The 27918-nt window shown below is 38.0% G+C and overlaps 5 protein-coding genes and 1 non-coding gene across 9 annotated transcripts; 1 reads left to right on the top strand and 5 right to left on the bottom strand.

Annotated features, from left to right (window-relative positions):
- On the bottom strand, window positions 633–2279 carry LOC109708828 (myb-related protein 306-like). The gene is made up of 3 exons (XM_020230687.1): window positions 1973–2279; window positions 1668–1797; window positions 633–1472 (listed from the first exon to the last, which is right to left on the bottom strand). The coding sequence occupies exons 1-3, from the start codon at window positions 2103–2105 to the stop codon at window positions 797–799; spliced, it is 939 nt and encodes a 312-aa protein (XP_020086276.1). The 5' UTR covers window positions 2106–2279; the 3' UTR covers window positions 633–796.
- On the bottom strand, window positions 9344–14185 carry LOC109722247 (uncharacterized protein At4g17910). Of its 2 annotated transcripts, none has more exons than XM_020250205.1 (16): window positions 14020–14185; window positions 13838–13901; window positions 13654–13708; window positions 13074–13204; window positions 12751–12824; window positions 12530–12608; window positions 12346–12435; window positions 12091–12164; window positions 11802–11889; window positions 11547–11673; window positions 11350–11454; window positions 10566–10695; window positions 10418–10469; window positions 10217–10261; window positions 9834–9932; window positions 9344–9686 (listed from the first exon to the last, which is right to left on the bottom strand). In XM_020250205.1, exons 1-16 carry the CDS (start codon window positions 14067–14069, stop codon window positions 9534–9536), a joined length of 1416 nt encoding a protein of 471 aa, XP_020105794.1. In that variant the 5' UTR covers window positions 14070–14185; the 3' UTR covers window positions 9344–9533. The 2 variants fall into 2 exon arrangements, with proteins under 2 accessions (XP_020105794.1, XP_020105802.1); XM_020250213.1 differs by having other exon boundaries at window positions 13663–13708.
- Window positions 14944–15024, bottom strand: TRNAL-CAG. Its single transcript has one exon. It is a non-coding gene; the product is annotated as a tRNA-Leu (tRNA).
- LOC109722011 lies at window positions 15615–18605 on the bottom strand. 2 transcript variants are annotated; one of them, XM_020249864.1, is made up of 9 exons: window positions 18475–18605; window positions 17670–18032; window positions 17331–17402; window positions 17125–17189; window positions 16848–17004; window positions 16412–16492; window positions 16222–16311; window positions 15879–16030; window positions 15615–15780 (listed from the first exon to the last, which is right to left on the bottom strand). In XM_020249864.1, exons 2-8 carry the CDS (start codon window positions 17955–17957, stop codon window positions 15908–15910), a joined length of 876 nt encoding a protein of 291 aa, XP_020105453.1. In that variant the 5' UTR covers window positions 17958–18032; window positions 18475–18605; the 3' UTR covers window positions 15615–15780; window positions 15879–15907. The 2 variants fall into 2 exon arrangements, with proteins under 2 accessions (XP_020105453.1, XP_020105445.1); XM_020249856.1 differs by having other exon boundaries at window positions 15615–16030.
- Window positions 19878–24516, bottom strand: LOC109712026 (probable apyrase 6). 2 transcript variants are annotated; one of them, XM_020235446.1, is made up of 8 exons: window positions 23826–24513; window positions 23363–23475; window positions 22802–22909; window positions 22478–22532; window positions 21727–21924; window positions 21190–21287; window positions 20843–21039; window positions 19878–20447 (listed from the first exon to the last, which is right to left on the bottom strand). In XM_020235446.1, exons 1-8 carry the CDS (start codon window positions 24343–24345, stop codon window positions 20189–20191), a joined length of 1548 nt encoding a protein of 515 aa, XP_020091035.1. In that variant the 5' UTR covers window positions 24346–24513; the 3' UTR covers window positions 19878–20188. The 2 variants fall into 2 exon arrangements, with proteins under 2 accessions (XP_020091035.1, XP_020091043.1); XM_020235454.1 differs by lacking the exon at window positions 19878–20447 and having other exon boundaries at window positions 20897–21039; window positions 21720–21924; window positions 23826–24516.
- Window positions 24729–26876, top strand: LOC109712016 (pentatricopeptide repeat-containing protein At2g02980, chloroplastic). The gene has a single exon (XM_020235437.1). The coding sequence runs from the start codon at window positions 24887–24889 to the stop codon at window positions 26681–26683; it is 1797 nt and encodes a 598-aa protein (XP_020091026.1). The 5' UTR covers window positions 24729–24886; the 3' UTR covers window positions 26684–26876.

Genomic DNA, 27918 nt, shown 5'->3' with positions numbered 1-27918 from the left:
GATTAGTAGTTTGACACGTTCAAGAGATCTGGTGATATTGGGCAGCTTTCCACTGAAAACAGAGTTGTTTCTATCCGTCCATATTACCCACCAAGTCGTAGCCAGGAGGATCAAGCCTTGTTTTCTCGACGAATCAGCACGGATTTCGATAGTTCCAGCCTAGAGATCGGCACGGTTAAAATAATATTATTGAACTTAGATTTTCCTCAGTTAGCTAGACTTTGGGTCTTACCCTATTTAACACACATATGGTTTTCTCGATGAATCAGCACGGTTAAAATAATATTATTGAACTTAGATTTTCCTCAGTTAGCTAGACTTTGGGTCTTACCCTATTTAATAACACACATATGGCTTTGATTGTTGTCCCATACCTTGTGCACACTGAACGAGATGATATGTCGCCAGCAGTTAATTTAATAATTAATGTATCATTAAAAAAATTAAATGTGTTCATTTTCCATTGGAAAAAAAAGAGAAAAAAATTGCTTGTGAGCTGCAAAAAATTTAAAATACTCGATCAATGCATGGCTTAATTCATCTACATATGTAGCAGCATCGATCATGGTGTTCACAACAAGCCTTTAAAATTGGAACAAAAGTTATTTTATTCTTAATATATAGTAGTTAAATAGATAGAATATCAGATTAATTACCACATAATGATCAACACATATAGCTTATCTAACTTCAGCAATTTACACTTCGTAATTTCTTTGAGTCCTTAATACTCACATCTAAAAGATCCCCAAAATTTAAAAAAAAAACCATCACATAATACGGCCAATATTAGAAACTAAAAAATGTTATCCATTGATACATGAACAAAGTCCTCTCCCCCTTGCTCAACACCATCATCATCGAAAAGCCATGATTCGATCAATGAGAGCGGCGTTTGCACCTCAAAAACCCCCACCTTTCCCTCATCTCCGATCACGGGGCTTCTGCCTCCCTCCGAAAGCTCCGACGAGGAGGAGCAGAAGCCGATAAATGGATCGAGCGGCACGGGTGACACGATGCAGTTAGACGAAGCACTCCCCATTCCGTGGCTCGTGGAAGAGGCGGAATCGGTCTCCGATAAGCAGGAGCGGCTCGGCGAGTTCTTCTTCCATCCTTGAAGAAGCCTAGATATGTTCTCCGCGCTCGAAGCGTATGTCGATGGTTGGATACTACTTGAATTGTAGCAGCCATGAGCTGTAGGGTTGGCTTGTGAATTGGTTAATAAGCTGTTGGGCGCAGTATTGTCGAGAGACAAGGCTTCGCAGAGAGCTCGCTTCGCCATGTTAATGTCAGTTTGGAGCCTTCTCTCCCACTGGCCTTTACTGGAGCTGGAGTGCTTGCTAGGGAAGCCATTTTGGCTTTTCTGGTCATCGGAGTCGAGCTTCTTTAGCTTCTTCTTAAGATATGTGTTCCAGTAGTTCTTGATGTCGTTGTCTGTTCTCTCCGGAAGGTAAGAAGCTATAGCCGCCCATCTGTGTTCAACCACGAAATGTAATTAGTACTCTCAATTTAGGATCAAAATGTAATGAAAATATTAGAGCTAATTGGAAGAGTGGTATCGAAGATCAATTGCTATTGACAGATAATTACATTAATTTGATCGGATTCAATGAATCTATCTGGTAAATTTGGATATATATGTCATATATATATATAGAAATGAATACCTGTTGCCTAGAAGAGCTTGGAGGTGGATGATGAGCTTCTCTTCTTGGTCAGTGAAGTTGCCTCTTCTGATGCCTGGTCTTAGATAGTTCGTCCATCTCAGCCTACAACTTTTGCTGCATCTCATAAGCCCTGAGAAATCCAAGCACAAGTCATCAAATTAAAGAACATATATACCTATTTAATTAATTTGTTGAATCAATTACTAGCTAGATGGTAACCAAACTCAGCAACTCAATAAATCCCTCAAATTAACAGGAAAAGATTCAGAACTGATCGAAACTGATCAAGGGATTTAATTGGTTACCAGTTTGAGTGGGAACAGCTCTCCAGTTGCCAGGGCCATGCTCTTGGATGTAAGAGACAAGGGTGATGTCCTCCTCAGGTGTCCAAGGGCCCTTCTTCATGCCCACTTTGTCACAACATGGTAGCCTCCCCATGTCCTAATTAATTAAGCTAGATGATCTCTCTAGCTAGATCTCCTTCTTAATGCAAGAAACAAACAAAGCAGAAGAAAAGGCCAAGGGCTCCCCTCTTTCCTTTCTTTCTTTGTACTTCCTTATTGTAGAAGGCAAAGACAAGTAGTGTCCAAGACACAAGTTTCCCCCCATATATATACACCCGCTGACCTTAAGAAAATGAGATCTAGAGCGAGAGAGCAATTAAGAGAGAAGGAGAGAGAGAAAGAGAGAGAGCTTGAGAGAGAGAGAGATGGAAATGGCATGACTTGGATGTAGGAATAGTCAAAGGTGGACAGCAAAGGGCATTTACTCATGCATGGGTGATCTCAAAAGTCAACTTAGTGTAGTGTAGTAGTGAAGGATCTCTCTCTCTCTCTCTCTCTCTCTCTCTCTCTCTCTCTCTCTCTCTAGATATCTCTTTAGATTTCTCTCTCTCTCTCTCTCTGATCGGCTCCACAAAACCGCGTGCATTCAATGTGGTTGCACCGGGAAGGGCCCTTACGACTCTTGCTCCTTAAATACCTTAAACTCACGCTCGAGGTGCTTTTCATGTCTAAGTTAAAAAGTTACATTGGAGATATGTAATCAAGCTAAATATTACACTCTTATCTATGTGCACGAATGTTTTTGTATGTATAAATTATTTTTTATGCTTTAATTTTTAAATTAACGATCTATATCGTTAAACATGATTTAGAGTATTTGAAATTTTTAACAACTAATTTTCATATTTTTTCGGTATTATTTACTTTACGTCAAAAGATCTCAAAATTAATAATTTTTAACGGTCGGTATTGGATGCTTATTGTTAGTTTAATAATGTAAAAGAATCGAAGTCTGTTTAATTTTTTATAGAAAATTTTATTCGATGTCTAACGTAAGTGGCAAAGGATTTGGTGGTTGGTATCGGAGATCCCAAATTTGAATCTTGGTTGATTCACATTATTAGCTAAATTTATTTCTAAAAAGAAATAAACAAAACAAATAACATGCTATCTTTCTCTTAAAAAAAAACTCTGATTTTAAATTGAAAAATTCAATATATCCTCCACTTCTAGCAAGTTGTTTGATTTTGATACCCGTTTGATGGACTTTATTGTAATTTTAAAAAGATACAAAACTTGTTTTTAGAAAACTCAAATACTCTAAACTATACTTGACAGCATAGTTCGTTTTCAAAAGCTCTATCATAAAAATAATTTATAAAAATAAATACGATCGTATTCATAAAAGTATAATAGTGAGACACGTGCTCTCTCTCTATTACTTCTTAAAAGAGTTAATAAAGAGGTGATTTAAAAGGTGAGGATATGAATAAAACAATGGTTTGACTTTCTCTATGCCATCTCTCGCTCATATGCATGCAGAAGCCTTAAAGACTTTTTTCAACTCACGTTTCATTAAATATGTGAAACAATCATTGTACTCTACAAGCTTAAGTTTTTAGAGAATGGTGTTTAAATATTTTTATATTTAACACTCTCCCTCACGTTGGGCTCGAAACTTTTTAATCGGTCCATGACGTGGGCTTGAATTAAATGGGAAGAAATTAATATGCTAGGAGCCTGGCGTGACTCAAATTCAGGACCTTCTGCTCTGATACCATGTGAAACAACCGTTGTACTCTAAAAGCTTAAGCTTTTAAAGAACGGTGTTTAAACATTTTTATATTTAACAAAATGTTGATCATCTGATCAGTTATTGGTGTGAGCACGCTGTATTGTAAACAGATGTGGTGATTCAAAAGTTTCACATTACTCGTGTAGCTTGCCATATCTTTTTCTTTTTCTTTTTCTTTTTTGTTTTTGTTTTTGTTAATTTCTCTCTTTAATCTTTGCATATTGTAGCTCTCAATGATTTTAATTTTTGCATAAACTTGTATTCCGCTATGTGTTGAACACTAGGAAGAAATAACATGTTACGCAAACTTAATTATATTCATCGACACTCATCAGATACCGAAAATTTACTCAAATTAACTAGCTAGTGAGCTCCCTCGCACTCCTTTAGTTGATTTAAAATGATCAACAAGAGATCTACAAAAATCATGAAATGGTTAAGGAGACAAATTGTTCAAAAGAAATATGGAATGAATAAATATAGTTTGTAAATGCTTTTTGTAGAATTTTTTGTGGATATATCATTTTGTAGAAAGAAGAGCACAATTAATGGTATTTGCAATCTCCTAATTTCGCTACAGGTTACATAAATACACTCTTATTAATTTATAGAGTAGGACTTAATTAGAAAGAAAAAAAAGGATTTAATTAGAGACAAATTGATTGGTATAAGTGTAGCATTAATTTAGAACTTATTCTTGCAATATNATATATATATATCTGTCAACTTTACAGTGTAGCAAGGATAAGGAAATGGCACTGTCATCGTTTGTTTTGGTACCGTATATATATAAGCCTTCTATAAACATAAATATAAAAATAAATACATAGATAACAAATAAATAAATAAATAAATAATATATAATCCTTCTGGATGGGAATAGTTATTGTCGACCCACCACAGTCAACCTCAATAAATAGCTGACTGTTGTGAGGTCAACTTAGTTGTCTTATTCTCATAAATCTATAAAACTCTTATTTTAATTTTCTTAAAAAAAAAAAAAACATATAGACTTATGAGCCATTTTGAATTGGCTAGTTTGATTTTACTATTCGATTTTTCAATTAATTTGCTTGATTTGAATCAGCCAATGATCCTTTAGTTTTAAAATTTGGATGCGTCGTTTATCTTCACATATTGAATTAGCATATTTTATGCAATTTTCAAAACTATAAATTTATTAAATAACTAATTAGATTAAATTTTAAAGTCAACGTGCCGTTGGCTGATTCAAGTCAAACAAATTGAAAAATGAGATAGTAAAACTTAAATTTTGAAAGACTGAGTAACCGATTCAAAATAGTTGATAATTCAAGTAAATTCTATCCGCTTTTACCTTTTTTTCAAGTTTTTTTTTTTTTAAATTGTTTAGGGCCAAGCTTTAATTATGTAACTTCTATGAATCTATTATTAGTACATAAAAATATTTCTTATTGTTTTCAGCAGCGTTACTATGTAGATCTAGACAAAAACTTGTTCTAAATTTATCAGCTTACTGAATATAGATTCACCAATTGATTTCATTCTCAATTAATCTCAAATTGGCTTTTCTTCTTCTTAATATTATAATAACTTAAATAAGTTCGATGCATTATATTTCACTTTTAACGAAAATATTTGGACAAAATAATTAATGTTTTAAAATTATATTCAGTGATAAGAAATGTGTAAGTTGGCTTAATTTATGGTCATATATCTTCTCAGGTATGAATGATTACCGAATAAATCGGGGGCGGCGAACGACAACTCATTTTGTTTTTTATGATATGTGTAAGGATTGAGCTTTTCATTTTGCGTAGGTAATGTGGCTTTATCTTCTTGAAAGGAACTTAAATTTTTCAACAGTAACATCTCATTTAATTTCATATAATTTCTTTATTAAATTTCAGGATAACTAAAAGTATAAAAAATTATTAGTAAATAACAGTTTAGAAATACTTTGCCCAATATATATATATATATATATAGCTTTGCATCTAATAATTCAAAGCAGTACAAATTTTTAAGTTATTTCGAGAACGAAAAAAAGGCGCTAATACCAATCTTGATGGGCTCGATCGCAATTGAACAAATTTGTTTGATCTCGAGTCAAATTCAAATTCATGATCTCTATATCAAATCGATCGATAGTATCGACAACTTCCTGAGGATAATATGTGAACAACTATTCCTATAAATTAATGTGAGTTTCAAATTAAAACACAGTCAGATTGATGGTGATTGGCAAGATATATAATGAATTTAGACTTTTGTCAAATTGAATTAATTGAGCTATATAATTAAGAAATAAATTCATCGATCGACAAGTTAAGATCAAGTCAAATGACCAATGAAATATAAAAACTGGCATTAATTCAATTGCAATTTGCATTCAAGCTACAAAATACACCCTTTCTTCTATCTCTCTTTTCACATACATTTTAGAAATTTCTTTATATATGCTAAAGATCGATTTCGCATCTTTAAATTTTTCTAGTCTTTTTTTTCAAGATAGAAAAAAGGAAATATATATACAAAAGAGATTGGTTGCTAAAAAATTAGAGTTGATCTCTTCAACTAGTAGGTCCATTCAATCTTACCTTTACTTTATTGAGTGTGTGTAGTGAGCATTTGAAGTTTTCACATGCATGTTGTGTGGGTAAAAAAGAACTGTTCACGTGTGAAAGAGTTAAATAAAGTGTACAAGTCTCACACTAAATAATAATTAAAAAATGGGTTTGATCTAGGTATTCTCCTGACGCTTTTTAACTGCGCAACGTATTAGAGCGCTGGCGAAGGAGTGGGCTGAGTATTGTAGATCTGAGTGACATTTACGAATTTTTATTTCCTTTTGTTTCTTTTTTTTTTTTTTCCTTTTGCTTTATTTCAACCTTTCTCTTTTTGCTAGTTTTTCTCTTTTCTAAGACCGTACTGTCTTATTCTATATAGCCAAATTTATTTGCTAAATGAATGAATGAGATAGCATGCTACTCCTTTTTAAAAAAACAAATGTTTGTTTAAGATATTGCCATCCAAATTCCACTAATAACAAATCAACGCAACTCTTCAGATAGATTAAGAATAAGTTTATAATCACTAATAACCTATTTATATTGAGAGGTTGATGTTATTCCACATTCGCAAACACGAGGTTATTAACCATAACTTGACAATTTAACATACATAATCACTTTTTCTAAAAAATACCACGAGTGGAGTTGCTTAAAAAAGCCCTTCTAAAAGTTCTTCACAAAAAGCTTTAATTTTCTCTTCTCTCTTCAATGCAAACAAGAAAGAAAACTAAATATGGGACGCGTACACTTTATACATAAATGTATAACGACGGTTTTATATTAAGTATCCAGTACAAGAGTATTTAGATTTGATCTCCATAAATAATAAAAGATATAGTCGTATCTTGTATTTAGTACAGTACTATTCGACTGTTGGAGCTACACAAATACTGCCGTATTTAGTACAGTACTTTTTTTTTTTTTTTTTTAGAGATAGGTAGCACGCTACCTGTTTCGTTTATTTCATTTAGAAATAAACTTAGCTGGAAATGTGAATCAATTAGGATTCGAACTTAGGTCTCGGGTACCAACCACCAAGTTCTTTGCCACTTGCTCCAAGGACGATTGGTATTTAGTACAGTATTATTTAGAAATATATACCGGGTGGTGATATTTTTCTCCTTTTTTTTCAGTATTTGTGTAGCTCAACAGTACAGTACTATTTGACTGTTGAGCTACACAAATACTGAAAAAAAAAAAAAATATCACCACCCGGTATATATTATTATATATAGAAGCTTCAATTTAAGCTATTGTTTGTGGCTTCAGTAAGAAGCGGATCAAATACTTTTCGTACCCGATTATGTTAGAATCTCGTTAATTAATCATTTTTTGGGTAAGGCTTCAAGAAGCTTCCTATGTGGTTGATGGACATCAATGTGACGAAGCTCAAATTGGTGAGCCCAAGTTGGGTTCAGACACCTGCACATGGTGTGGGCTCGGACCGAGTTGGTGAGCTGTTAAACGCATGTAACAATATATATATATTATAATATATATATATATAATATATATATATATATATATATATATATAATATATATATATTATAATATATATAGTACGTCTCCCGTACTTTCAAAAGTACGGAAGTCTCCGTACTTGTAAGTTATTTTCGATGATAGAACATTCAATTCGACAATCGGCTCCGTTAGACATAATCTATGCTATTGGAACTATCTAGAAACCAAATTTTATAATTTTTCGACATCATTTACCAAGCGATCACAGGGTCTCAAAAATGACTATTTTAACTGCCGATGTGGCACGTTTTTAAGTTCAACCGTGTAGAAGTATCCAAATTATATGAAAATTTAATAAAAAATTCTACTTAACATCAAGAGAAAGAACAATACTTCCGATTTGAAATTTGAATCATTTATCACTGTTTTTTATGAAATTTTTATTTTTAGCCGTTTATTTTGAGGCTACTTGTTCACTAGGCAAACGAAGTAAAAAAATTATGAAATTTGATTTCTAGATAGCTCCAATAGCGTAGATCATGTTTAACGGAACCGATCGCCGAATCGGACGTCCTATCATTGAAAACAACTTATAAACACGGAGGCCTCCGTATTTTTGAAAGTATATGAGCCTAACTATATATATATATATATATATATATATATTGATTGGCTCATTTATTGAAGGATGGATTTCACTATTTTTTGTTTGTTACTTATATATATTTATATATATTATTATTATAAGAACGATTTTTGAAACACACGCGTCAACGTGTTGAACCAAAATGATGTTAGATGCAAGTTTCAATGCCACACAAGTGGGTCGAGTCTCGAGACACGTGGGCCCACTTTCAACACTTGAAAGTCAATAAGCCTTTAATGGGCTCAGGATGGGCTCGGTCCAACCACATGAATACCGCAAATGTTAAGCCATTTAAAAAGGCTTTATTTGGAATTGCGGAAAGATTACGTATGGTGAGAAAGTACGATAAAAAAATACCTTATTTATTTTCACGTATATCGCGATGACTGATTACGATATATTTTCTACGGTCTCACCGGATAATACAGAAGTATATCTCTATATATTTTTATCCTAACTCCATTTTAATTTAATAACGCCAAATGAGCCTTAATACCAAACTAAACATAAGTAAAAATCTTTGTAATCTCTGCTTCTAAAATAACTTTTCTGCCGGATGCTTCATGCTTTTGCTTTACGAAAAAGTGAAATGAATTATGTAGCTCTCTGTGTTTTGGTAACAGCAAAATACACTGTATAAAGAATTTATTACAAAAACTAATAAAAATATTAGTGTGTTTCGGAGCGGGTCTATTTAGACAACACTTTAAAAACATGATAACAACTTGAAAGCTCATTGTAAGTAAAAGAATGACCTATAATTTATTAATTAATTAATTTAATGAGAGACCTGTTTCTGTGGTGGGCCAAAAATTAAGAGCCACCTTGCGTATCCAACCTGAATTGCATCTCTTAGAACAAAAATAATAAATAAATAATAAAAAGAGCATTTAATTTTTCGGTGGAGAGAGAGATCAAGCATACAAACAAGCGAAATCCTTCCAAAAACCATTAATGCTGCTTCATTAAGTACAAATGTCAAAGATTAGCTTCTCAAAAAAAAGAAAAAAAAGAAAAAAAAGAGCCAGCAATCTATTGGATATGAATCACAGTTCCAACAAAAAAAAAAAAATCAGTAGGCAAAATATTTTACAACACAGGAAACACTATGAAAGAAGTTCAATTTTTACCAAAATTTCACTTTGAGGCCATAAAACCATGCGAGGCCAACAACAACAGATAAGGTAAAAGAATACGCCGCCAAAATAGCGAATGCCATCATGGAAGAGGTGGAAAGGGTGTCGATCGATAAGTTTACCAAACCAGTTAGGACATTCGCCTGCGGAAAACGAAGCAAGCTTGAGATTCAAGCATTGATGCAACGTTACTAACTAACTAATTATTGCTTTGGTTAGGCCTTGTAAGAAGTTCAACATATTATGACCACCCAAATGGTAAAAATAAAAGAAGAATTGAAATAGCTTACCACAAGAAATGATCCAAGCATGTTTTGATTAAATGCGTCTTCAAGAACTAAGTTCCTCTCAGCAGAAAATAAATCTGCTAGAGTGAGAATAGATAACACCTGCAAAATGCATAGTTAAAATTGAAGTACTTGACAAATGACAAGAAATGCTGCAAACACGCAGCTTCAGAATTTCTTCTTAGTAGCAGGTTTTCTCACAAATTTAGTAGCGAATACTTTCAGAGCCTTGACAGAAAATTCTCTGCTTATTAGGATTTATGAAAGCTGATAACCGAGGATCATCTTTCACGTTCTAAGGATATTAACTAAATTTGCGGATTGCATGATAGGGAAGAGAAGAGTGCTTGCAAAGTGTTCGCTTCTATATACATGAGATGATTTACCTGGAAATTTTGAGCAAAAACAAGTGTGACGTAGGCCAAGTTGCACTGCAAGCAAGAATCTTGTTGTAAGTAATTACTACGGATGTGATAAAGGAGATAAGTATTCAGCTTCATTTGGTTATTTGGCAATTTATCTTATTTTATGTTGGAGAAAACAAAACAATACAGTTCAATAGAGCTAAAAGTCATGATAATTCTTACCATCCGTCGGGAAACTCTTTCCACATATTTGTCGAGAATGACAGTTATCAACCTTCCAAATTACAAATTGAAAAGGAAAAAAAGAAGTGTCAATGAGTAGAAAACTACCAAAAGGCAAGCTACAATAGAAAATGAGGAGATTCTTTACCAGAACAATGCAGAAAGAAACCAAATTTTAACTCTTGCTGAATGCATATTTCCATCCTTGGCTGATGAATAATTTGCGAAGAATAGCTGATATCCGAGAAAGACACCAATTAGATACATGCCCCAGTATCCTGCAAAAGAAAAAAAAAAAATCCAAGTCAGAAAAGTATCTTAATTATTAAGTAGTACTTAGCAAGTCGTGACTTGTTTCTCCAATTTGCATTGTAATAACATATAACAGTTCCCACAAGTAAGCCTAAGAAATGATATCAACTGGATGTAAAACTATCAACATAAAATGAATATAGAAATATCATGTGGGCCTACTTTGCTTTAAAGTTTTATAACAGGGCCTACTTAAATTAGGAATTACAAGCTTCAATTAGTTTGGATCAAAGTCATTATCAATCGTGCAATAAAGGACAACTCTCATCTAAATTATTTTCCGGAGAACCATAAAAACTGGTATATAGCATTTCGAACTTTCAAGAAGTGTGATAAAGGACATAATGTGTGTGTTTGGCCGCGCAGTCGTGCGCCACGAACTTTGATAAAGGATATAATTTGCGTGTTTGGCAGCATGGTCGTGCGCGGTTCGTGGCACACGACCGCACAAAAGGCTGGTTTTGAGAACGCTCCCCAAGGGGAGCTTTCTTAAAAATCCGCACGGTGCAGCCCAGTAGCGGTTTGCACCATGTGGCCAAACAAGCCCAAAATCATGTACCAGGCAAACTTAGAACATAGAAGGGAAGAAAAGAAACAAGCACTCCGCAACTAATTCTTACCAAATATACTGAAAAGGCCTTCCTTATTTTGGCTGATGATATGAGCCTTCCTTTCATTAGAGATCAAGTATTCACTTAACCCAAGTGCCAAGATCATCTGATACCCTAAAAGCAGTAGAAAAATCAAAACTCAAGAAAGATAAAGCTCTTCTGAGGCTTCAGAACAAGAAAGGTCCAAAAGGAAGTAGCGATAATACCTGTAAGAATTAGTAAACCAAGTATTCCACAATAATTGGGACGGATGCTTATGATGGATGTCAGGATAGAAACAGCCGCAAGTGTGAAAAAGAAGTTCCAATGAACACCATACTCGCCAATATGAACCTACAAGACCTTTTGTTAAAGTGAGGTTACAACAAAGGATACCTACAATTCAGGAATCAAAAGTTTTCCTTAGAAACTATGAAATGGAAACAAAATAACTAGGAAAGGGGAAAAAGAAATATTTCTACCTGATAATCTACACCTGTTGTGAAAATGAGCCGACCAAAACCCAGGATTACTAGCGGACTTACGGATCGAAGCACATCCATCCACCTCCTAGAAAACATAAATTGAAATTTAATATTTGCCACATGATGGTCTGGGAGTAATAGGTATAAACCCAACTAATAACTGTATTTAGCACAAGAGAATCCACTAGTTGATCAAATGACATTTACGCACATGAAAATCTTTAAGTGACAATGACCGAGTCTATATGAGTAAAGGTCTCACACATAAAAAAAAGAAAGGACTAACACTGAGTTCAAATTCCGTGCTTGTCGAGATACCAATGCGTTTGCCACCACAAAGGAGCCTACTCCTAGATCCATCTGTTGGACCCATAAGTCAGATGTCATCGATCAATGACTGCAAGTAATAAATAATGGAATAACTTGGATAGAACATTAGACCTTAAGAAACAAAGGTCCACTTAAGCAAGCAGATCTTGTTTAAAGAAGGTTCCAAGGAAACCAAAATATTTGAGATGAGATTTTCACAAGTAAAGCTTACCAAACCAGTACCATAAGTTTCAGTCTTGGCATAGCGTCGAGGGTAGATTTTGAAGTCCACAGCCAGTATGCACAAGCATGTCACTACCACCTATAGTGTAAAAATCAACATTAATTTATAAATAAACTTTGATTTTGACGTAAAATAGATTTGAGGCTCAGTTTCAGTAACTGTTAGAACATACCACTGATACTCGGTAAGATGAAATAACTGTTCGAAGAGTAGAAGAATGTTGTGATCCTGCCTTATAATGAAACCCAGATCTGCATGCAGCATGATACATAGGTCATTGCGAGATTGCATTTGCAATTTTACATGTCAAATGGAAACAAATGAACGATTTCAGAAGTGAACTTTATTCGCTGATTCAGATTATTAGGAGTCTAATCGATTTATATTAATTACCTGTTAACTATAATGGCAAAGGACAAGAGAAGTATCAGAACTATTGTACAGATATAAGCCCACTCTGAAAGAACCTATGATCAACAAATTAGTAACATATCAAATTCCATTTAACTTGAAAACAAAAACAATTGTGATTTATTAGCAACAAAGCACTACATCCACATTGGGGTAATCAATGTAAAATAGGATAAAGGCAAGTTACAATTTACATTTGGTGATGTCGTTTATCAAAACATGGTTTTCAACTTGAATAATTTTAGAAAGAAATAACAACCATCTAGTGAAACGAACAATCAAATCTATTCAAATACAAAACATACCGTAAAAATGAGAAGAATCGGAAGAATGACGCAGAAATAATCCACAATCAATGCAACCATGCAGCTCCACCAATCTTTACGATGCAAAGTTACATCATCATCCTTCTTTGCTGTGCCTTTTCCAGCATAAACTGAAAGAAGATAACACATAGGCATCAGCAGACTATGTCCTAAAGTGGTCAAAATTTAGAAAAACGATATGTCATTTATGTCCCGAAAACAATCGTCACAAACACAACGCGAATTCTCATTTCATTTAGAGAGTCATAAGTCATGGTAACTCACATTCGAGTACAACCAAGATTACACACTATCAAACATCAAACTTTAGTTCATCAATCCTATTATTTTACCCTCTCATTTGATCCAAGAGAATTTACATTGATATGCCACCGACATTCCAAATCTCAAGCTCAAACATCTTCACATAGCCTAGAAAATCGGGCAAAAGCTAAGGACTAAATAGAACCAATAATCACAAAAAAATAAAAATTGAGTTTAATTCCACTAACACGCTCAAGTTAAAGGACTAAGTAGAACAACACGTATCAATAAAAGCTCACGAAAACTACTAAATCACCATAACTACCATTTGCTCGGCTAAAGCTACTCCATTTCCTGAGCACTATCAAAACCTGAAAAAAAAAAAAAAAAGGCGCTAACTGCATTAAATAGACACCTACATAATCATGCCTTAGTAATTAACAAGTAAATATAATTTCTACGGAAAAAAAAAAGAAAAAAGCGAAGAGAAGTATCACTACAGGGACGATGGTGGAGAGCGCGGCGATCTCGAGCAAAGAAGAGCCTGTTAGGTTGCTCACGAATCTATTATCGTCAAAAGATATCGCATCTAAGATCAAATGAAACAAAAAATAGTGGAAAAAATACAGGGAAAAGAAGGTAGAGGAGTAGGGAGAGATCGAGATCGAGATCGAGATCGAACTCTTCTTTGAGGCGCTTGTTAGGGTTGAGGGGGTTCTCCAAGAGATCCATTGGGGATAGGAGCGGCGGAGGAGGGAGGCGGCGCCACCGCGCGCGGCGGGGGAGAGAGGGGTCGATGGTGCGCGCACGAGAGCGATCGGGATCGAGAGTTGAATGGAGACGAAGCTTAGATGGGTTATATCATGGGCTACGGCCTATGGATTTTTTATATATATATTGGGCCCAATTAGAGCTTCAGATGGAGTATTACGTAATGGCCCAACTACGACGGCCTATTTCATACGTCAACTTTGAGATTGGGCCGGATTCTTAGGCCTATTTATGCGCTTTTTACATTTAGCCTCCTAAATAAAAAAAAAATTATAAATGACCCTATCAAATTTATATTTGCATATATAATCCTTTTTTTACCACGCGAGTGTCACGTTGGTAATTTTAAGTTAAATATAACAGTTGAATTGTCGTATTCATATTCACACTTTAGTCTCTTTTTTTAACTTAGGGATAACAAAAAAATACAAAAAAAAATAAGACGATCTAATCACTGCGTTTAACTTAAAAATACTACCTAAAAACTTGCGTGGCAAGGAGAGGGTCACATAAATAAAGATAAATTTATTAAGACTATCTGTAAAAAAAAAAATTTTGAGATGGCTATAAATATATATATATATATAGAGTAGAGCTAGAATACTTTTACAAGTATCACCCAAGTAATACTTGTGTGTTTTTAGCCCTTGGATGGAGAGATGTGAGGTTGAGATGATGGGGGTAGGTGGTGGTAGGTGGAATAGTGTTTGATCCAAGGGCTATTTGTAATCAAAAAGTAGATCCAATGACTAAAAAAGTAATAGCAACATAGGGATGATACTTGTAAAAGTATCCTAGATCAACTCTATATATATATAAAGTTTAAAAAATAAGTTGTCAAGAATGGGATTCGAACCCATGCCCTTTCGGACCAGTACCTGAAACTGGCGCCTTAGACCAACTCGGCCATCTTGACTTGGTGATAAAACTTAAAAAGTATCTTATCTGATTAATGATATAAAAAGGCCAAAAGTGGTTTAAAGTTTTGTTCCTACAATTGGAAGTGTAGGTTTAAATTCAAAATATTATATATTTGTAGTTTCTTTTGCTTAGTTGGATGAACAGAGAGTTCAAACACTCATGCGAAAACACTTTTTTATTTCTGTATTTTCACGAGAATACTCGAAGGAAGAAAAAGGAAAACAAAATTAATGTTTTGCAAATTTTCAGCGGAAAAAATATTCATTTGGAAAAGCTAATAAAAATCCATCATCGGCCCTCAGTAGGAAAAACTATAAATACAAGTGGACCTTTAGGCTGTAATTGAGGGTTACCTGGGTAAAAAAATGCTTGCTATGAAGGGGAACTATTTCTTTCTTTTTTGAAAAAAAATTAATTTTATTTTTTTAATTTTGTTAATATTAGTTGTTTTGAAATAACTATTTTGAGAGTCAAAGGCCCATGCCAACTCTGGGCTGTGGGCCAGCGAGGTGCAGTGGCAGCTTTGGGCCGGGCCGATCGGCCCGATCGATTAACCGTAGCAACACTTCTTATACTTAACAGATCTTGAACAAAGATGTAAAGCTCTATACAAAATACAAAAGTTGCTGCAATCAAACACATAGAAAGATCCAAGTTCAGATCCAAATAGTCTGATTGTATGAAAGGAGAGAAGAAGAGAACATAAAGGAAACCAACTTCCCCTCCGTTGTCGCCAACTAAGGCAGCTTAACTGTCACATAACAAGAAGCCTGCTTCAAAGACTCGAAAACAGAAATGCTCCATGAAACTCAAATTACAGCGATTTTATCCCAAGTTGGAAGTTCATACGTAAGCCGAGTATAAAACTGATGGTGAAGTCACAGATGAGGCTCTCTCTGTGGAGTTGAAGGGGAGTCGGGCGCGATACTGAACTGGAGGCCCCTCGTTTGCCCGGTTTGCAGTATGAACGCCACCTCAGCCGCCGCCAAAGCAGCCGCTTCCTACTCATAAACGAGTCAAAGAGTCGGAATTATTTAGAAACAGATGAGAAATAAAATATATGGTCATGGTATCAAGAGAATTTTCTCCTTCTCTCCCGATGTTCTGAGCACGCAGGAGAACAAAGACAATAATTACAGCTCCAAAATACAAAGAATCGACATAGAATACAACGTAAACACACGTATGGTACCTGTCTCTGCCTTCGACGCTGCAGAACAGTTATAGCCCATGCCATGACGTAGCATGGCAATAGGAATCCAGCAGCCCGCAGTAGGAAAAGCTGTGGAAACAACCAATCGGTATGTGTAGCAGCTTTAAGTCGAGTAAAGAATCATCCAGAGACGATAAGAAAAGAAGCAATTATGTGATCATCAACTTACAGAAAAAATAGTAGAAGCATCATCATCCCCGTCGCTGGTTCTGAGCGTTAGCGCATGCCTCAACAGCAAAAGAGCTATTAACTAAAAGAAAAAAGCAAGAAGACCTTTGAGCATTTGTTTGTCATAATCTCAATATTAGACTTTTAGAACTTCTATTTTCATTTCCGAAATCAAGCTATAGGCAAAAAAGAAAGGTCCCAATGTAGAATAAAAATGCAATTAAGATTGAGAAATCGCATGACTTTCGGAATAACAAAGCAGAAGAGGAAAAAGCATCAGAATCATCATAATATCCTCCTCCTATTTACTAAGAAAATTGTATATTGTCCAGATAACAAGTAATGAAAATAAACTACTACATGTCAAAGAATGCACGGAATCAGCATCAAACAACGAGTAAATTATTAATATTGTAAAGTGCATTCCCGGTGCTTACAACAAGAGCAGCAGAACGGCAAAACGCAGCACCATTGGCATTAGTAGCTGCATATTCGTCGTATTCTGCTTCGAGAAAATGGCGCTGTGCAGATGCCACAGCAAGAATCCGAGGGTCATGAAAATCCAAGGGGGTCCCTGCAATTGTCCACCCTCCACTGCCAAATAGAAAAGAATGCACATTAGCGGAAAAGGATAAGCATCAGCTAAAATGCAGCATCGACTGATGCGGAAATATAACTGCAAAATGAGTAATGAAACTGGTGAGCAAAACTTGCTTGATATCAATGGTGGTTTCATCAAGTCGAACTCGAGGAGGTGCTGTGTATCCAGGCTTATATTGCTGTACAATATGATGGAAAGCCAACAAGTTAAATAAAATTATGTCGCTGTAAAATTGATTACAAGCAAAAGAACTCAAAAGACTAAAGTCAACAGTGGAACATGCAATCTACAAGAACATAAAATGAGAAGTCATGCTAACCTCATGGCAGATTTCACATCTTATATCACCTTTTTCATTGCACCAGCGCTGCACGCATGTCCTATGAGCATACTGTACAAAACAAAAATATATAGTAACTTCCTACTCGCACTATCGATTTGATTAAGAAACTAATGAAACCCAAAGTAGGAAATTATCCAATTGAAATACTTAAAGTATGATGCACACAAAAAATGCAGTTGAGCAGCGATCTAGCCAAATCGGAGACACACATTTAACTAAAACTGGAAACACAAGCAAGCTGGATATTGTTAAGTAAAGAAAATGTATACGAAATCAACACTGTTTAAGGTGCCGGAGAGAGGAAAAGAGAGAGACCTTCAAGCTCCCGCTACAAGCACACGGCGTTTCGACGTTCTTAATGTGATCTTCCTCCTGGCAAATGCGACACTCTACTACCTGAATAAGCGGTTCCTCGTCTTCCCCGACAGATTGCTCCTCCTTACCCTCATCAACAATAGGAGCTATCGCAGATGGCGAAGCCGCCGCAGGGTGTAAACAGTTGCGAAATCCACCAGTCGACACCAAACCCCCAATATCTCGTCGCGATTCGCCCGTTTCCGACTTTGTGAGCTGATCGACATGCAACACAACATGATCTCCCATACCCTAATCCCTTAACCTCTTCAACACACTCTACAACCCCTTTGTTTGCCTTAATATACAAATTAATTCACCTTCCTGCACAATATTAAGCCCTAAGTTTCAATAAAAAAGCACCGGATTTTTATCCCACAAAAAAAATGCCCTTCCTGCGCAGAATAAACTCGTAGAGAACTAAGAATTTCAATATAAAGCGACGATTTAACTCCACAAAATATGAAACCCTAAAAGACGAAAAATTAAAAGTTCAAAAAACCCTAAAATTGCAATCCTGAGAAAAGAAAAAATCCTCAATAAATCGGCAAAAATAACAAAAAACCCAAACTACTCCAAGGAGACAATAATTGAACAAATAGCGATCGAAAACACTTAAAATATTCAATACAACTAATAAAATTACCACAAAAAAAAAGCCACGCAGAGGGGGCGCTAGAATCAATTTAAACCAAAAAATAGTTGCAGAAAAAAACATAAAAATTGTAATTGTAAATAAATAAAACCGAAATGGAATTAGCCGTACCTCGTAAGCTCCTCCACCTCCCCCCTTCTTCACGAACGCGACGAGAGATGGAAAAAACGCTCCTTTTTTTTTTTATTATCTATAGCATGCTCGCCGTTAGAACTTAGAAGTCGACTGACGACCGTTATGTTGTCAAAGGCGTTTCCAACCGTTACGAGAAGACGTATGTAACGGTCGTTAGTCGCCGTTGACGTTGAACCGTTGATGTCCACTTTGTAATATACTTTCAATTTTTAATATAATAATAAGGCTAAATTACAGAAAACCCCCTGTAATAACCCGCTTTTTTACTCTTCTCCCCTGACATTTAAAAACCTACACTTTGCCCCCTTGTAAAATGAAAAATGTTCACGGAGGGGTCACGGTGTGTAAAATGACCATTTTGCCCCTCGCCGTTGTTGTCTTCTTCCTGAGCTTCCTCAGCCGCCCCTTCGATCCGCCGCTATTTCCACCTCAATCGGCCACGATTCTTCTCCAATTTTTTCTCCACCTGCTCCCCTTCTCCTCCTACACCGTCGCCGCCCATCGATTTCGGCGACAGTAGGGAGGATACTAAAATAGGTGTTGATGGAGAGGTAGACAGGGACAACGAGGGCGAAGGCGAGGTGGCGGAGGAGGACGAAAGGGATGTGGGCGAGGGCGAAGCAGTGGAGGACGGCGAGGCGGCGAGGTGGCGAAGCGGCGAGCCGGAGGGAGCGAAGCATCAGAGAAGAGGCAGAGGGGTATTTTCGGTATAAAAAAATATTTTTTAACAGAATCCCTAACGGAACCCTAACGGTAGGGGTGAAGTGCACATTTTTTATTTTACAAGGGGGCAAAGTGTAGGTTTTTAAATGTCAGGGGGGGAAAGTGAAAAAGCGGGTTATTACAGGAGGGTTTTCTGTAATTTAGCCTAATAATAATATCGAGTAGGAACTGTTTAGTGCCAATTCCGATTAAATTCCTCCAGTGATTTTACCCAAATGCCCTCTTTTTCGTAATTAATTTTTCATTGGAACGACATAAAAAATTACCCAGTTATTGTTTCACTAGTTTACCTTGCACAATATATTTGATTCCATATGGTATTAATATTTTGACCATATTATGTAATTTTCGAGTGTACTTGATGGCCAAGGAGGATAGATTCGGGGCGAAAGATTTGAGTCTGATTTTTAAAAAATGAAAATGCCACGGAAAAAGTATTTCATATTTAACTAATATTTGGTCATACTCCTTTTTTCCCTTTTCTTTTGAAAAAGATAGTTCAATTCAATATGATCATCATGATTCATACGTTAGGCCCGATTCATACGCCCTTTCATGTTCCCTAAAGTTCCCCAAAAAATAAATGAAAAAGGAAAGATAAAGAAAAAGAAGAGAAGTTACAACCAAGCATTTAACAACAACCAACAACATAGAGATAATGCAGCGAGAAGCTACAAAAGAGCTTTTTGAAGTGCCAAAACTCACATAAACACATGGCGATATTACGTGTTTGTATGATTGTTTTGCAGAAGCATGAAAATTCAAATTTTACAAGCCAGACCATGGCAACCGCAACATCTCTGTACAAAGATATTTGAATTTCCTTTACTCTCCTGTCCCTAAACTTGTGGTTTGTCGGTTCTAAGAATGTGGTCATTGAATCATTGAATCAATTCCAAATAGTGCATAAACATACAACAAAATACGCTCCTAATCTCAGAGGCGGATATGACCTTCGAAAGACTGGTCACCCGACACGCATTATTATATATCGACCTTTCTCCAAGTCATATATAGTCTTTAATTGAGGTCTGCGCCATCTCGATGCCAACCACGCTCCCAAAACGAGGACCGCTGAGGCTACAAAAAATAGCAGAACCAAGTTATTGCGAAGCATAGCTGTTACACAATTTGAGTGTGTTGAAGCTTTAGTCATCCTCTGCGTGATGAGAGCTCCTAATGGCCATTCAATCTGAACGTCTCCCACCTGATTTGCAAAATCGATCCTGGAAAAAGGAGAGATTATGGGGTGAGGCAAATTGTTGGTTGGATTGAACGTTGGTCTTAAATGTTAACGGTTTACTTGTTCGACAAATAATATATTAAATTAAATGACAGCTAATGTGACCCCAATGGAGGTTATGCAAAATGTCGTTTTGAGTAATGCTCCCCAAGGAAGCGACAATAGTTTTTTCGGTAAAATCCCCCTGCAACTTCAGCTGCAGAATTAGAAGCTTCAAAGTGGATCTATGATGGCATGCTCACACCATAAATGATTCTATGAGGGCTAAACTACTATTATAGGACAACAGACTTTCAAACAAAAACAGCATTTTGATGCAATCATCTTTAACATCATTTACCAACAAGTAGAAAAATCCAGAAAAAGATAAGCAAATACCTCCTATCGTTAAGAGGGACGCCAAGACTATCATGCAGTAGAGCCACAATGTAGGCTGAAGAGAAGCAGTACCGAGATATATCTTCATCCCCTGAATTATGGTACTTATCTTTAAGAATTAACCAATCTTCTCCACAGAATTTCTCTCCAGCCAACATCAAATCAGATAGAGCTGATGTCTGACTCAGCCCAAAGAACTGATAGAAAGAAGAGAGTTTGAACACTAGTTAGAAGTACATAAAGAAGGAAAGAGTGATCACACAAGGGAGTGGGGGGGAGAGAGTTTTCGTGGTTCAAAAAATGGCAACCGCTAGGGAACAAGATAAATTTAATACGAGTATAGATACCTTTGATGTGAAAAAGAAATTCTCCGTAGCTAAAAAGTGTCCCCGTAGCTCAGGAACGAATGATGATCCTAAGCGGCACTGCTGATACAGGCAATTTCCTGCATCAATAACAAAAGCACACTTAATTGTTAGATTGATGAAAGAAGATGTGAAGAAAAAAAAAAATCGATCCAATTTTATGAAATTTTCTTTCCCATTTACTTCCAGTAACAGCTGCTTAATAACATCCAAGTCACGCATGAGATCAACATAACTTGAATGAGAATAGTTTGATCTGACAAGCCCTCAAATTGTACTTGTTTCTCTCTGTTAGGATGAAGAGAAAAGGAGAAAGAGAAGAGAATGCTAGAAGAGAATCATTTTTTCTCTATTGGATTCAAATGCGAGGGTAGAAGGAAGAGAAATGGAGAAAAATGACCTTTTATATATGTTAATTTTTCAAAATGACCTAGGTTGAGGAAGTCTCTATACACTTCTAAGGAATAAGAAGGATGATGAACAGGGAAGCATAGTCAAAGTCAGGATCATACTTGCTACCTTTTTCTTTTTGCAGTAGCATCAAGGCAGCTGACCGACACTCCGAGAAGTTACCGCCTGCATGACCAGCAGGCTGATGGTGCTCCACCTTTGATTTTAATGCACCACCGGTGGTCACCTCTAATGTTTCCACACTGTGAGAATACCCTTTAGGAGTGCAAGGATCTACAAAAACTCCCTCCTTTGAAGATTCTCCTGCTGCAAATGAAGAAATAAAACCTTGCTAACAAATCTTTATGATGATTTCCAGATATCAAAAAGATCTTTTATTATAGTATTGAAAGTTGGCAATACTAGGAAACGTTAGGATAAAATTTTACAGAATGGATGAGCATTCCATGCAATATCCGATATATATGAGAAAGTTCAATGACTAAAATGTTTAAGTGAAAAGATCAAGGACTAGCCGCAGAGGCCCCAAAATTCAGGCAGTACTAGTTTATTCCCAACAAACAAAATTATTTCTGATTAAATTTGATTGAATTCCTCTGAACAGCAATCAATTGAATCTGATTGATTCCACACAGTTGACAAGAATTAGTGGATACACTAAATCTTCACATACCAAATAAACATACAAGTCTCTTAATTTCTCGACCATTTAGGAAGTAGATGGTCCATCTCTGATAATTCAATCTCTGTTGGCAAATGAACAGCCAACAGAATCAAATATGCTTCTATGTTTAGTCACCTACAAAATGGCAACAATGCACTTACTGAGCGAATGGCATTGATTGGAACAGCAACTTACATAATTTAGCACCTTTCATCCTTAGCAATTCATTGAGTGATTGTTGAGCAACATTCTGTATAAATCAACAACACTAAGATCAATGCTTAACACTAAAAGGCAGTTCATGAACTGTACAAAGCTCAGACAACGAGTAGCACAATCTAACTACAATATCATATAGACATGACATGATCTATTTATGCATTGACTTGACACTTTTTTCTATGAGAAAAAGAACAAAAGCACAGTGAAGCATGTGTGCTACTACGGAAAGACCAAAGAATGGAAAGCAGCACTCACAGACTTCAAAGTGATGGCATTAAATTAAATTCCATCAATCACCTGACCGAAATGAAGAAAACTGTTGCTGTAGAGCTTATATGTGGTTTTGCTGAATTTAAGCTCATGGGAGGATTCAGGTGGAATTAGTTCGTCCGAAGCAAAGGTTAACTGGAACAGGCAGAAAAAAAAGGATCAGTTACTGAAAATCCAATCATGGATAAAAGAACAAAAAAGAAGTTACAGAAGAATAAAATTACTAAAGGAAATAAAAACAACTTGCAGAGTAGTAAGTAAACATTATAACTCTGACAGAATAAAGAAATATATTAAAAGAATCATCAATAGGGGAAGATACCACCGATTGCAATCCTTCCCCTCCTCTCTAACTTTGAATATCACAACACAAAAGCTTCTACACATGTAATATCAAATTTTCACCCCTCAAAAAGAATGTTATATTAGATTTAAGAAGCGTGAGAAAGTGATTGTGTGAAGCCTTAAGAGATTCACATGCAGCAGTATGGATGTTGAAGCCCAAGTTTTCCACAGACTCACACGGCAGCCTCGAAAAGGATTAAAGTCGACATATATGTTACATGACAAATACGAAGTAGAAAGAACCTGAGCCGAAGCCCCACCAAGTTCAATTATCCCAGTGGTTTTCAGAGGATCATCTCCTAAAGTGCCAAGTGCATAATTTGCAGCAACCCAAGCATAGATTCCTTCATCAGAACCTGTATCCATCTCAGCACATTTCAAAAAAAAAAAAAAAAAAATCCTAAAGATAAATTCTACTGAACTGAAGGTTGGTGTGTGTGGAAATATATAATAGGACTATGCATCAATTTATTGGAACTAACAGTATACCTAGAGCTTAAAAAAAAAGAGGTCACTTCTAAATCTTGGTAGTGTGAGAATCAAGCCATAATTATTAAATCAAGCCAATTTCAGCATTCTAATTTCTAACCATACAAAACTTCATAAAAATCCTACTTTTTTACTCCACTTTCCTAAATAGTCAACAGCTTATCTCCCAAAATCCATCAAGAGCTCACAAAAGTTACAGCACGAAGAAGGGGCATACCAGGTATCACAGTAGCCCAATCGTCCTGGAAACGGAATCCAGAAGATTTGAGGACCTTCCTGCACGATTCCAATATCCTATCCCTAACCCCTCCATCGAGCATCCTCAACCCCGCGGTCGCCATCAACCTAATCTCCGTATCCCTCCGATTCTCCCCCACCTTCCCCTTCGCGAACTCCACCAGCCCCAGTAGCGACTCCCCGGCCCGATCCGGCTCCTCCGCGTACGACGATAGCCCCGGGCTCACCCTCATCACAGCCGTCCGGTCCAGATCGAGCGTCGGGATCTCGCCGCCGCCATCCGCGAAGCCGAAGACGTGGATCCGGGTCCCGGAGCTCCCGGCGTCGATGATGATCCCGAAGCGAGAAGAGGTCGCGCTCGCGGGGGCGAAGAGGAGGTAGAGGAGGGTGGCGGCGGCGGCAGCGGCGGAGATCGGAAGGAGGAGTCTCCGGCGAGGGTACCTCGGGGTGGGGGAGGAGGTGCGGGATGGGCGGGGCGGGAGCTTGGAGGGGTCGATCATGGTAGTGAACGGGGAAATGGCGATCGAATGGGGCTAGGGTTAGAGGAGGAGAGAAAGGAGGGGAACGGACCGATCTAGGGTTTCGGCCACCGCCCCTCGCCGCCGACGCCCTCTTCGCCGAGGAAGGAGAGAGAGGGCGTCGGAGGTTTTATTTTTTCTATAAAAAAATGGAAGCACCAAAAAAAAAGGTCGAATTTTTATAGTGCGCCGTGTTCGCGGGGTCAACGGAGGGGGAGAGACTAGTCAACGTGCGGTGGGTGCGGGTTGGATAGCACACAATGCACAAGTAACACCATATGTTTGGGACACGTGTTAAGAGGCCAGTGGGCGAGCGGAGATCATCCAATACATTTTATACGATGTAAAGGACAAATCTGTGATTCTTCAAATGTTCAGGGGTTTTTATGTATTCTAGCCTCAACTGTGAGAAGAAGCTAAAGATTCTTCGCTTCTCGTCGTTTTAAATCCCAAATTCTCCAACAAATTTTTCCGCAATTTTTTTTTACTTCCTTTTTTTTGGTTTTTTTGTTTTTTATAAATCATGAGCTCCGCTCTAACGGTCAACCCCCTCTCTCCTGCCAAATTCAAATCTCTCCACTCACACCCAACTCCTCCTCCGCTCTTCTCCCTCCTCCCACAGTGCACCGCCATTAGCGAGCTCAAGCAACTCCACGCCCTCGCCATCAAATCCCAGCTCCACCACCACCCCTCCTTCCTCACCAGGTTCATCACCCACCTCACTCGGCGCCCCGATCCCTCGCTCCTCCGCTACGCCTGCCACCTGTTCGATCGAATTCCCCAACCAAACCTCATACTCTACAACGCCATGTCCCGCGGGTATTCCCGCTCCGACGACCCGTTTCGGTCCATCTCCCTTTTCGTTGCCATGGTTGAGAATGGTATCTGTCCCGACGACTATAGCTTTCCTTCCGTTCTGAAGGCCTGCGCTGGTGCCCAGGCTGCGGAAGAAGGGAGGCAAGCGCACGCGTTTGCAGTGAAGTGCGGTGTCGTTGACAATATTTACGTGCGCCCGACTCTCATAAACATGTACGCAGAGTGTGGCGATCTCCGCGCCGCGCGTGTCCTGTTCGACGGGATGGACGATCAATGCGTTGTGTCGTACAACTCGATGATCACGGCCTCTGTCCGGAGAAGCCGGCCGAGCGCAGCGCTGGCGTTGTTTAGGGAGATGCAAGCTAAGGGTATTAAGCCGACGGATGTCACGTTGCTCAGCGTTCTCTCTGCGTGCACGTTGCTTGGCGCGTTGGAACTCGGGAAGTGGATCCACGAGTATGTCAAGAAGAACGGCTTCGATTCGTACATGAAGGTGAACACGGCTCTGATCGATATGTATGCAAAGTGCGGGAGCTTGGAAGATGCCATCCATGTTTTCCAAGGGATGAGTTCAAGAGACACCCAAGCGTGGTCGGCTATGATTGTGGCTTACGCGATTCACGGGCATGGGAGCAAAGCCATTTCGATGTTCAACGAGATGAAGAGAGAAGGCATAAAACCCGACGATATCACGTTTCTGGGAGTATTATATGCCTGTAGTCATGCGGGAATGGTCGACGAGGGACTTTGCTTTTTCGATAGCATGAATAAGCACGGTTTAATTCCAGGGATTAAGCATTATGGTTGCGTGATTGATCTGCTCGCTCGATCAGGGCAGCTTAAAAAGGCTTACGAATTCGTCGATAACTTGCCTGTTAAGCCCACGCCAATCCTGTGGAGAACTCTGCTTTCGGCTTGTGGAGGACATGGGGAAGTCGATATCGGCAAGAAGGTGTTTGAGAGAATTCTCGAGCTCGATGATTCTCACGGTGGAGACTACGTAATCTTCTCAAACATGTGCGCGAATGGTGGGAGGTGGGAAGAGGTGAACCGGATAAGGAAAATAATGGGTGAGAGAGGAGTGGTGAAGGTGCCCGGGTGTAGCTCGATAGAAGTGGATAGCACGGTTCACGAGTTCTTCTCTGGAGACGGCATGCACCCGCAGTCGCGGGAGGCGCGTAAGATGGTTGATGAAATGATGGAACAGTTAAAGTTGGTCGGTTACCTGCCCGACACTTCGAAGGTTTTTCACGTCGACATGGGAGAGGAAGAGAAGGAAGCTAGCCTTAGGTATCACAGCGAGAAGCTGGCAATCGCGTTCGGGCTTATAAACACGCCTCCGGGGACTACAATTCGGGTCGTTAAGAACCTCAGAGTTTGCGGGGATTGCCATTCGATGGCGAAGCTGGTTTCGATGGTGTTTAATCGACGGATTATTCTCAGGGATCTGAATCGGTTTCACCATTTCGACAAAGGGTTGTGCTCTTGTGGAGAATATTGGTAGCAGAACAGGGAATGCTTTGCTCTAGTCACATGCCATTTTCTCCGTTATATGAGGAATTAATTCTGATTTCTTAATTATCAGAAGGTTTACATGTGGATGTATCATCAATGTGGAAATGTGATAAATGAGATGCTTGTTTTATACTTTTATGCCATGTTTATCCAGTGAGATCAGAAAACAATTCACAAGTAAACTTAACATGCGCAAAATATTGGCCCCCATGATTAGAACTAAAGGTTTTAGCGTTGTTGCTCATGTTTATTTCCGCTTTTGCTTCTACTTTTAGCTACACCCATCTTTAGCAAAATTTTTGGGAAATCGAAACACTTGATGCTTTTTTAAGACGGAAAACTAAAATGAGATTCTGAGTCTCCAAAACAAGAACTCTAAATGCAGGATATTATCTGCCGCAAAAAAATAATTCACAAAATACTATTATACCGTACAACAACAGAGCCAAACATGCGGCACGACTAGGGATGCAAATGGATCCGGGTTGGTGGAGCTCCGCCCCGAATGGGGTGGTAAGTGGGAACAAAAAATATAAAAAACTATAACCCGCCCCGAATTCGCCCCGATTCACCAAGTAAATGGAGCGGGAGGCGGGAGACTCTTTTCTTCCTTCAATCCGTTCCGATCCGTAAAAAATTTGGCTCCCGCCCCGATCCGCCCCGAATGGAGCGGTAAGTGGGATCCAAAAATAAAATGAAAAGTAACCCGCCCCGTCCCGATAAGAAATGGAGCGGGAGGTGGGGGAACTCTCCCGCCCCCGGATCCGCCCCGTTTGCATCCCTAGGCACGACCTCAAAGGAGGCACTGATTTATTCGGGCTAGAATCGAATTTGGGCCGAGCCTAACTCGAACCGGCAACCTTAAAGCCCAACAAAGCAGATCAAGCCCAATTTTTTTTTTTTTTTTTTTTTTTTTACCCCTATTTATTTGCATGTTAAGTGAATTGGCCCCAGTCAACAACATCCTAATCATGATTTCAAAAGAAGATGACAAATATAATACAATTCCAGTAATCCAGATCAGATCTAACTTTGTAAACAACTTCTCTCTTCCTGCTGCCTTGGTATAATAATTGTCATTGTTGTCCTGTTGTTGCGAACCATCTGAATCGTTCGTCACGCATCGGACGGTTAATATTCGTTCGATCCCATGATGGGCTCATGGCCCACCAAAAACCATCACATGGGGCCCATTTGTGAAGTGGACGGTTGAGATGGGGCGTG

The sequence above is a fragment of the Ananas comosus genome, linkage group 1, assembly GCF_001540865.1.
Source record: "Ananas comosus cultivar F153 linkage group 1, ASM154086v1, whole genome shotgun sequence".
Taxonomy (NCBI): Eukaryota; Viridiplantae; Streptophyta; class Magnoliopsida; order Poales; family Bromeliaceae; genus Ananas; species Ananas comosus.
The sequence above is the reverse complement of the archived record's forward strand: the minus strand, read 5'-3'. Positions and strand labels throughout refer to the sequence as shown.

Coding starts and splice junctions, on each gene's coding strand:
- LOC109708828 (XM_020230687.1), bottom strand. CDS start 2,105: ATGGGGAGGCTACCATGTTGTGACAAAGTGGGCATGAAGAAGGGCCCT. Junction 1,798..1,972: donor AGCTGTTCCCACTCAAACTG/GTAACCAATTAA, acceptor TGGATTTCTCAG/GGCTTATGAGATGCAGCAAA. Junction 1,473..1,667: donor CAAGCTCTTCTAGGCAACAG/GTATTCATTTCT, acceptor GGTTGAACACAG/ATGGGCGGCTATAGCTTCTT.
- LOC109722247 (XM_020250205.1), bottom strand. CDS start 14,069: ATGGATCTCTTGGAGAACCCCCTCAACCCTAACAAGCGCCTCAAAGAA. Junction 13,902..14,019: donor AACAAGCGCCTCAAAGAAGA/GTTCGATCTCGA, acceptor TGACGATAATAG/ATTCGTGAGCAACCTAACAG. Junction 12,825..13,073: donor CGATTCTTCTCATTTTTACG/GTATGTTTTGTA, acceptor TGTTGATCATAG/GTTCTTTCAGAGTGGGCTTA.
- LOC109722011 (XM_020249856.1), bottom strand. CDS start 17,957: ATGGGAGATCATGTTGTGTTGCATGTCGATCAGCTCACAAAGTCGGAA. Junction 17,005..17,124: donor GAAACCACCATTGATATCAA/GCAAGTTTTGCT, acceptor TCTATTTGGCAG/TGGAGGGTGGACAATTGCAG. Junction 16,493..16,847: donor GCCGTTCTGCTGCTCTTGTT/GTAAGCACCGGG, acceptor TTTTTCTTTTAG/TTAATAGCTCTTTTGCTGTT.
- LOC109712026 (XM_020235446.1), bottom strand. CDS start 24,345: ATGATCGACCCCTCCAAGCTCCCGCCCCGCCCATCCCGCACCTCCTCC. Junction 22,910..23,362: donor TTGGTGGGGCTTCGGCTCAG/GTTCTTTCTACT, acceptor TGCCTGTTCCAG/TTAACCTTTGCTTCGGACGA. Junction 21,925..22,477: donor GATGAAAGGTGCTAAATTAT/GTAAGTTGCTGT, acceptor CTTCATTTGCAG/CAGGAGAATCTTCAAAGGAG.
- LOC109712016 (XM_020235437.1), top strand. CDS start 24,887: ATGAGCTCCGCTCTAACGGTCAACCCCCTCTCTCCTGCCAAATTCAAA.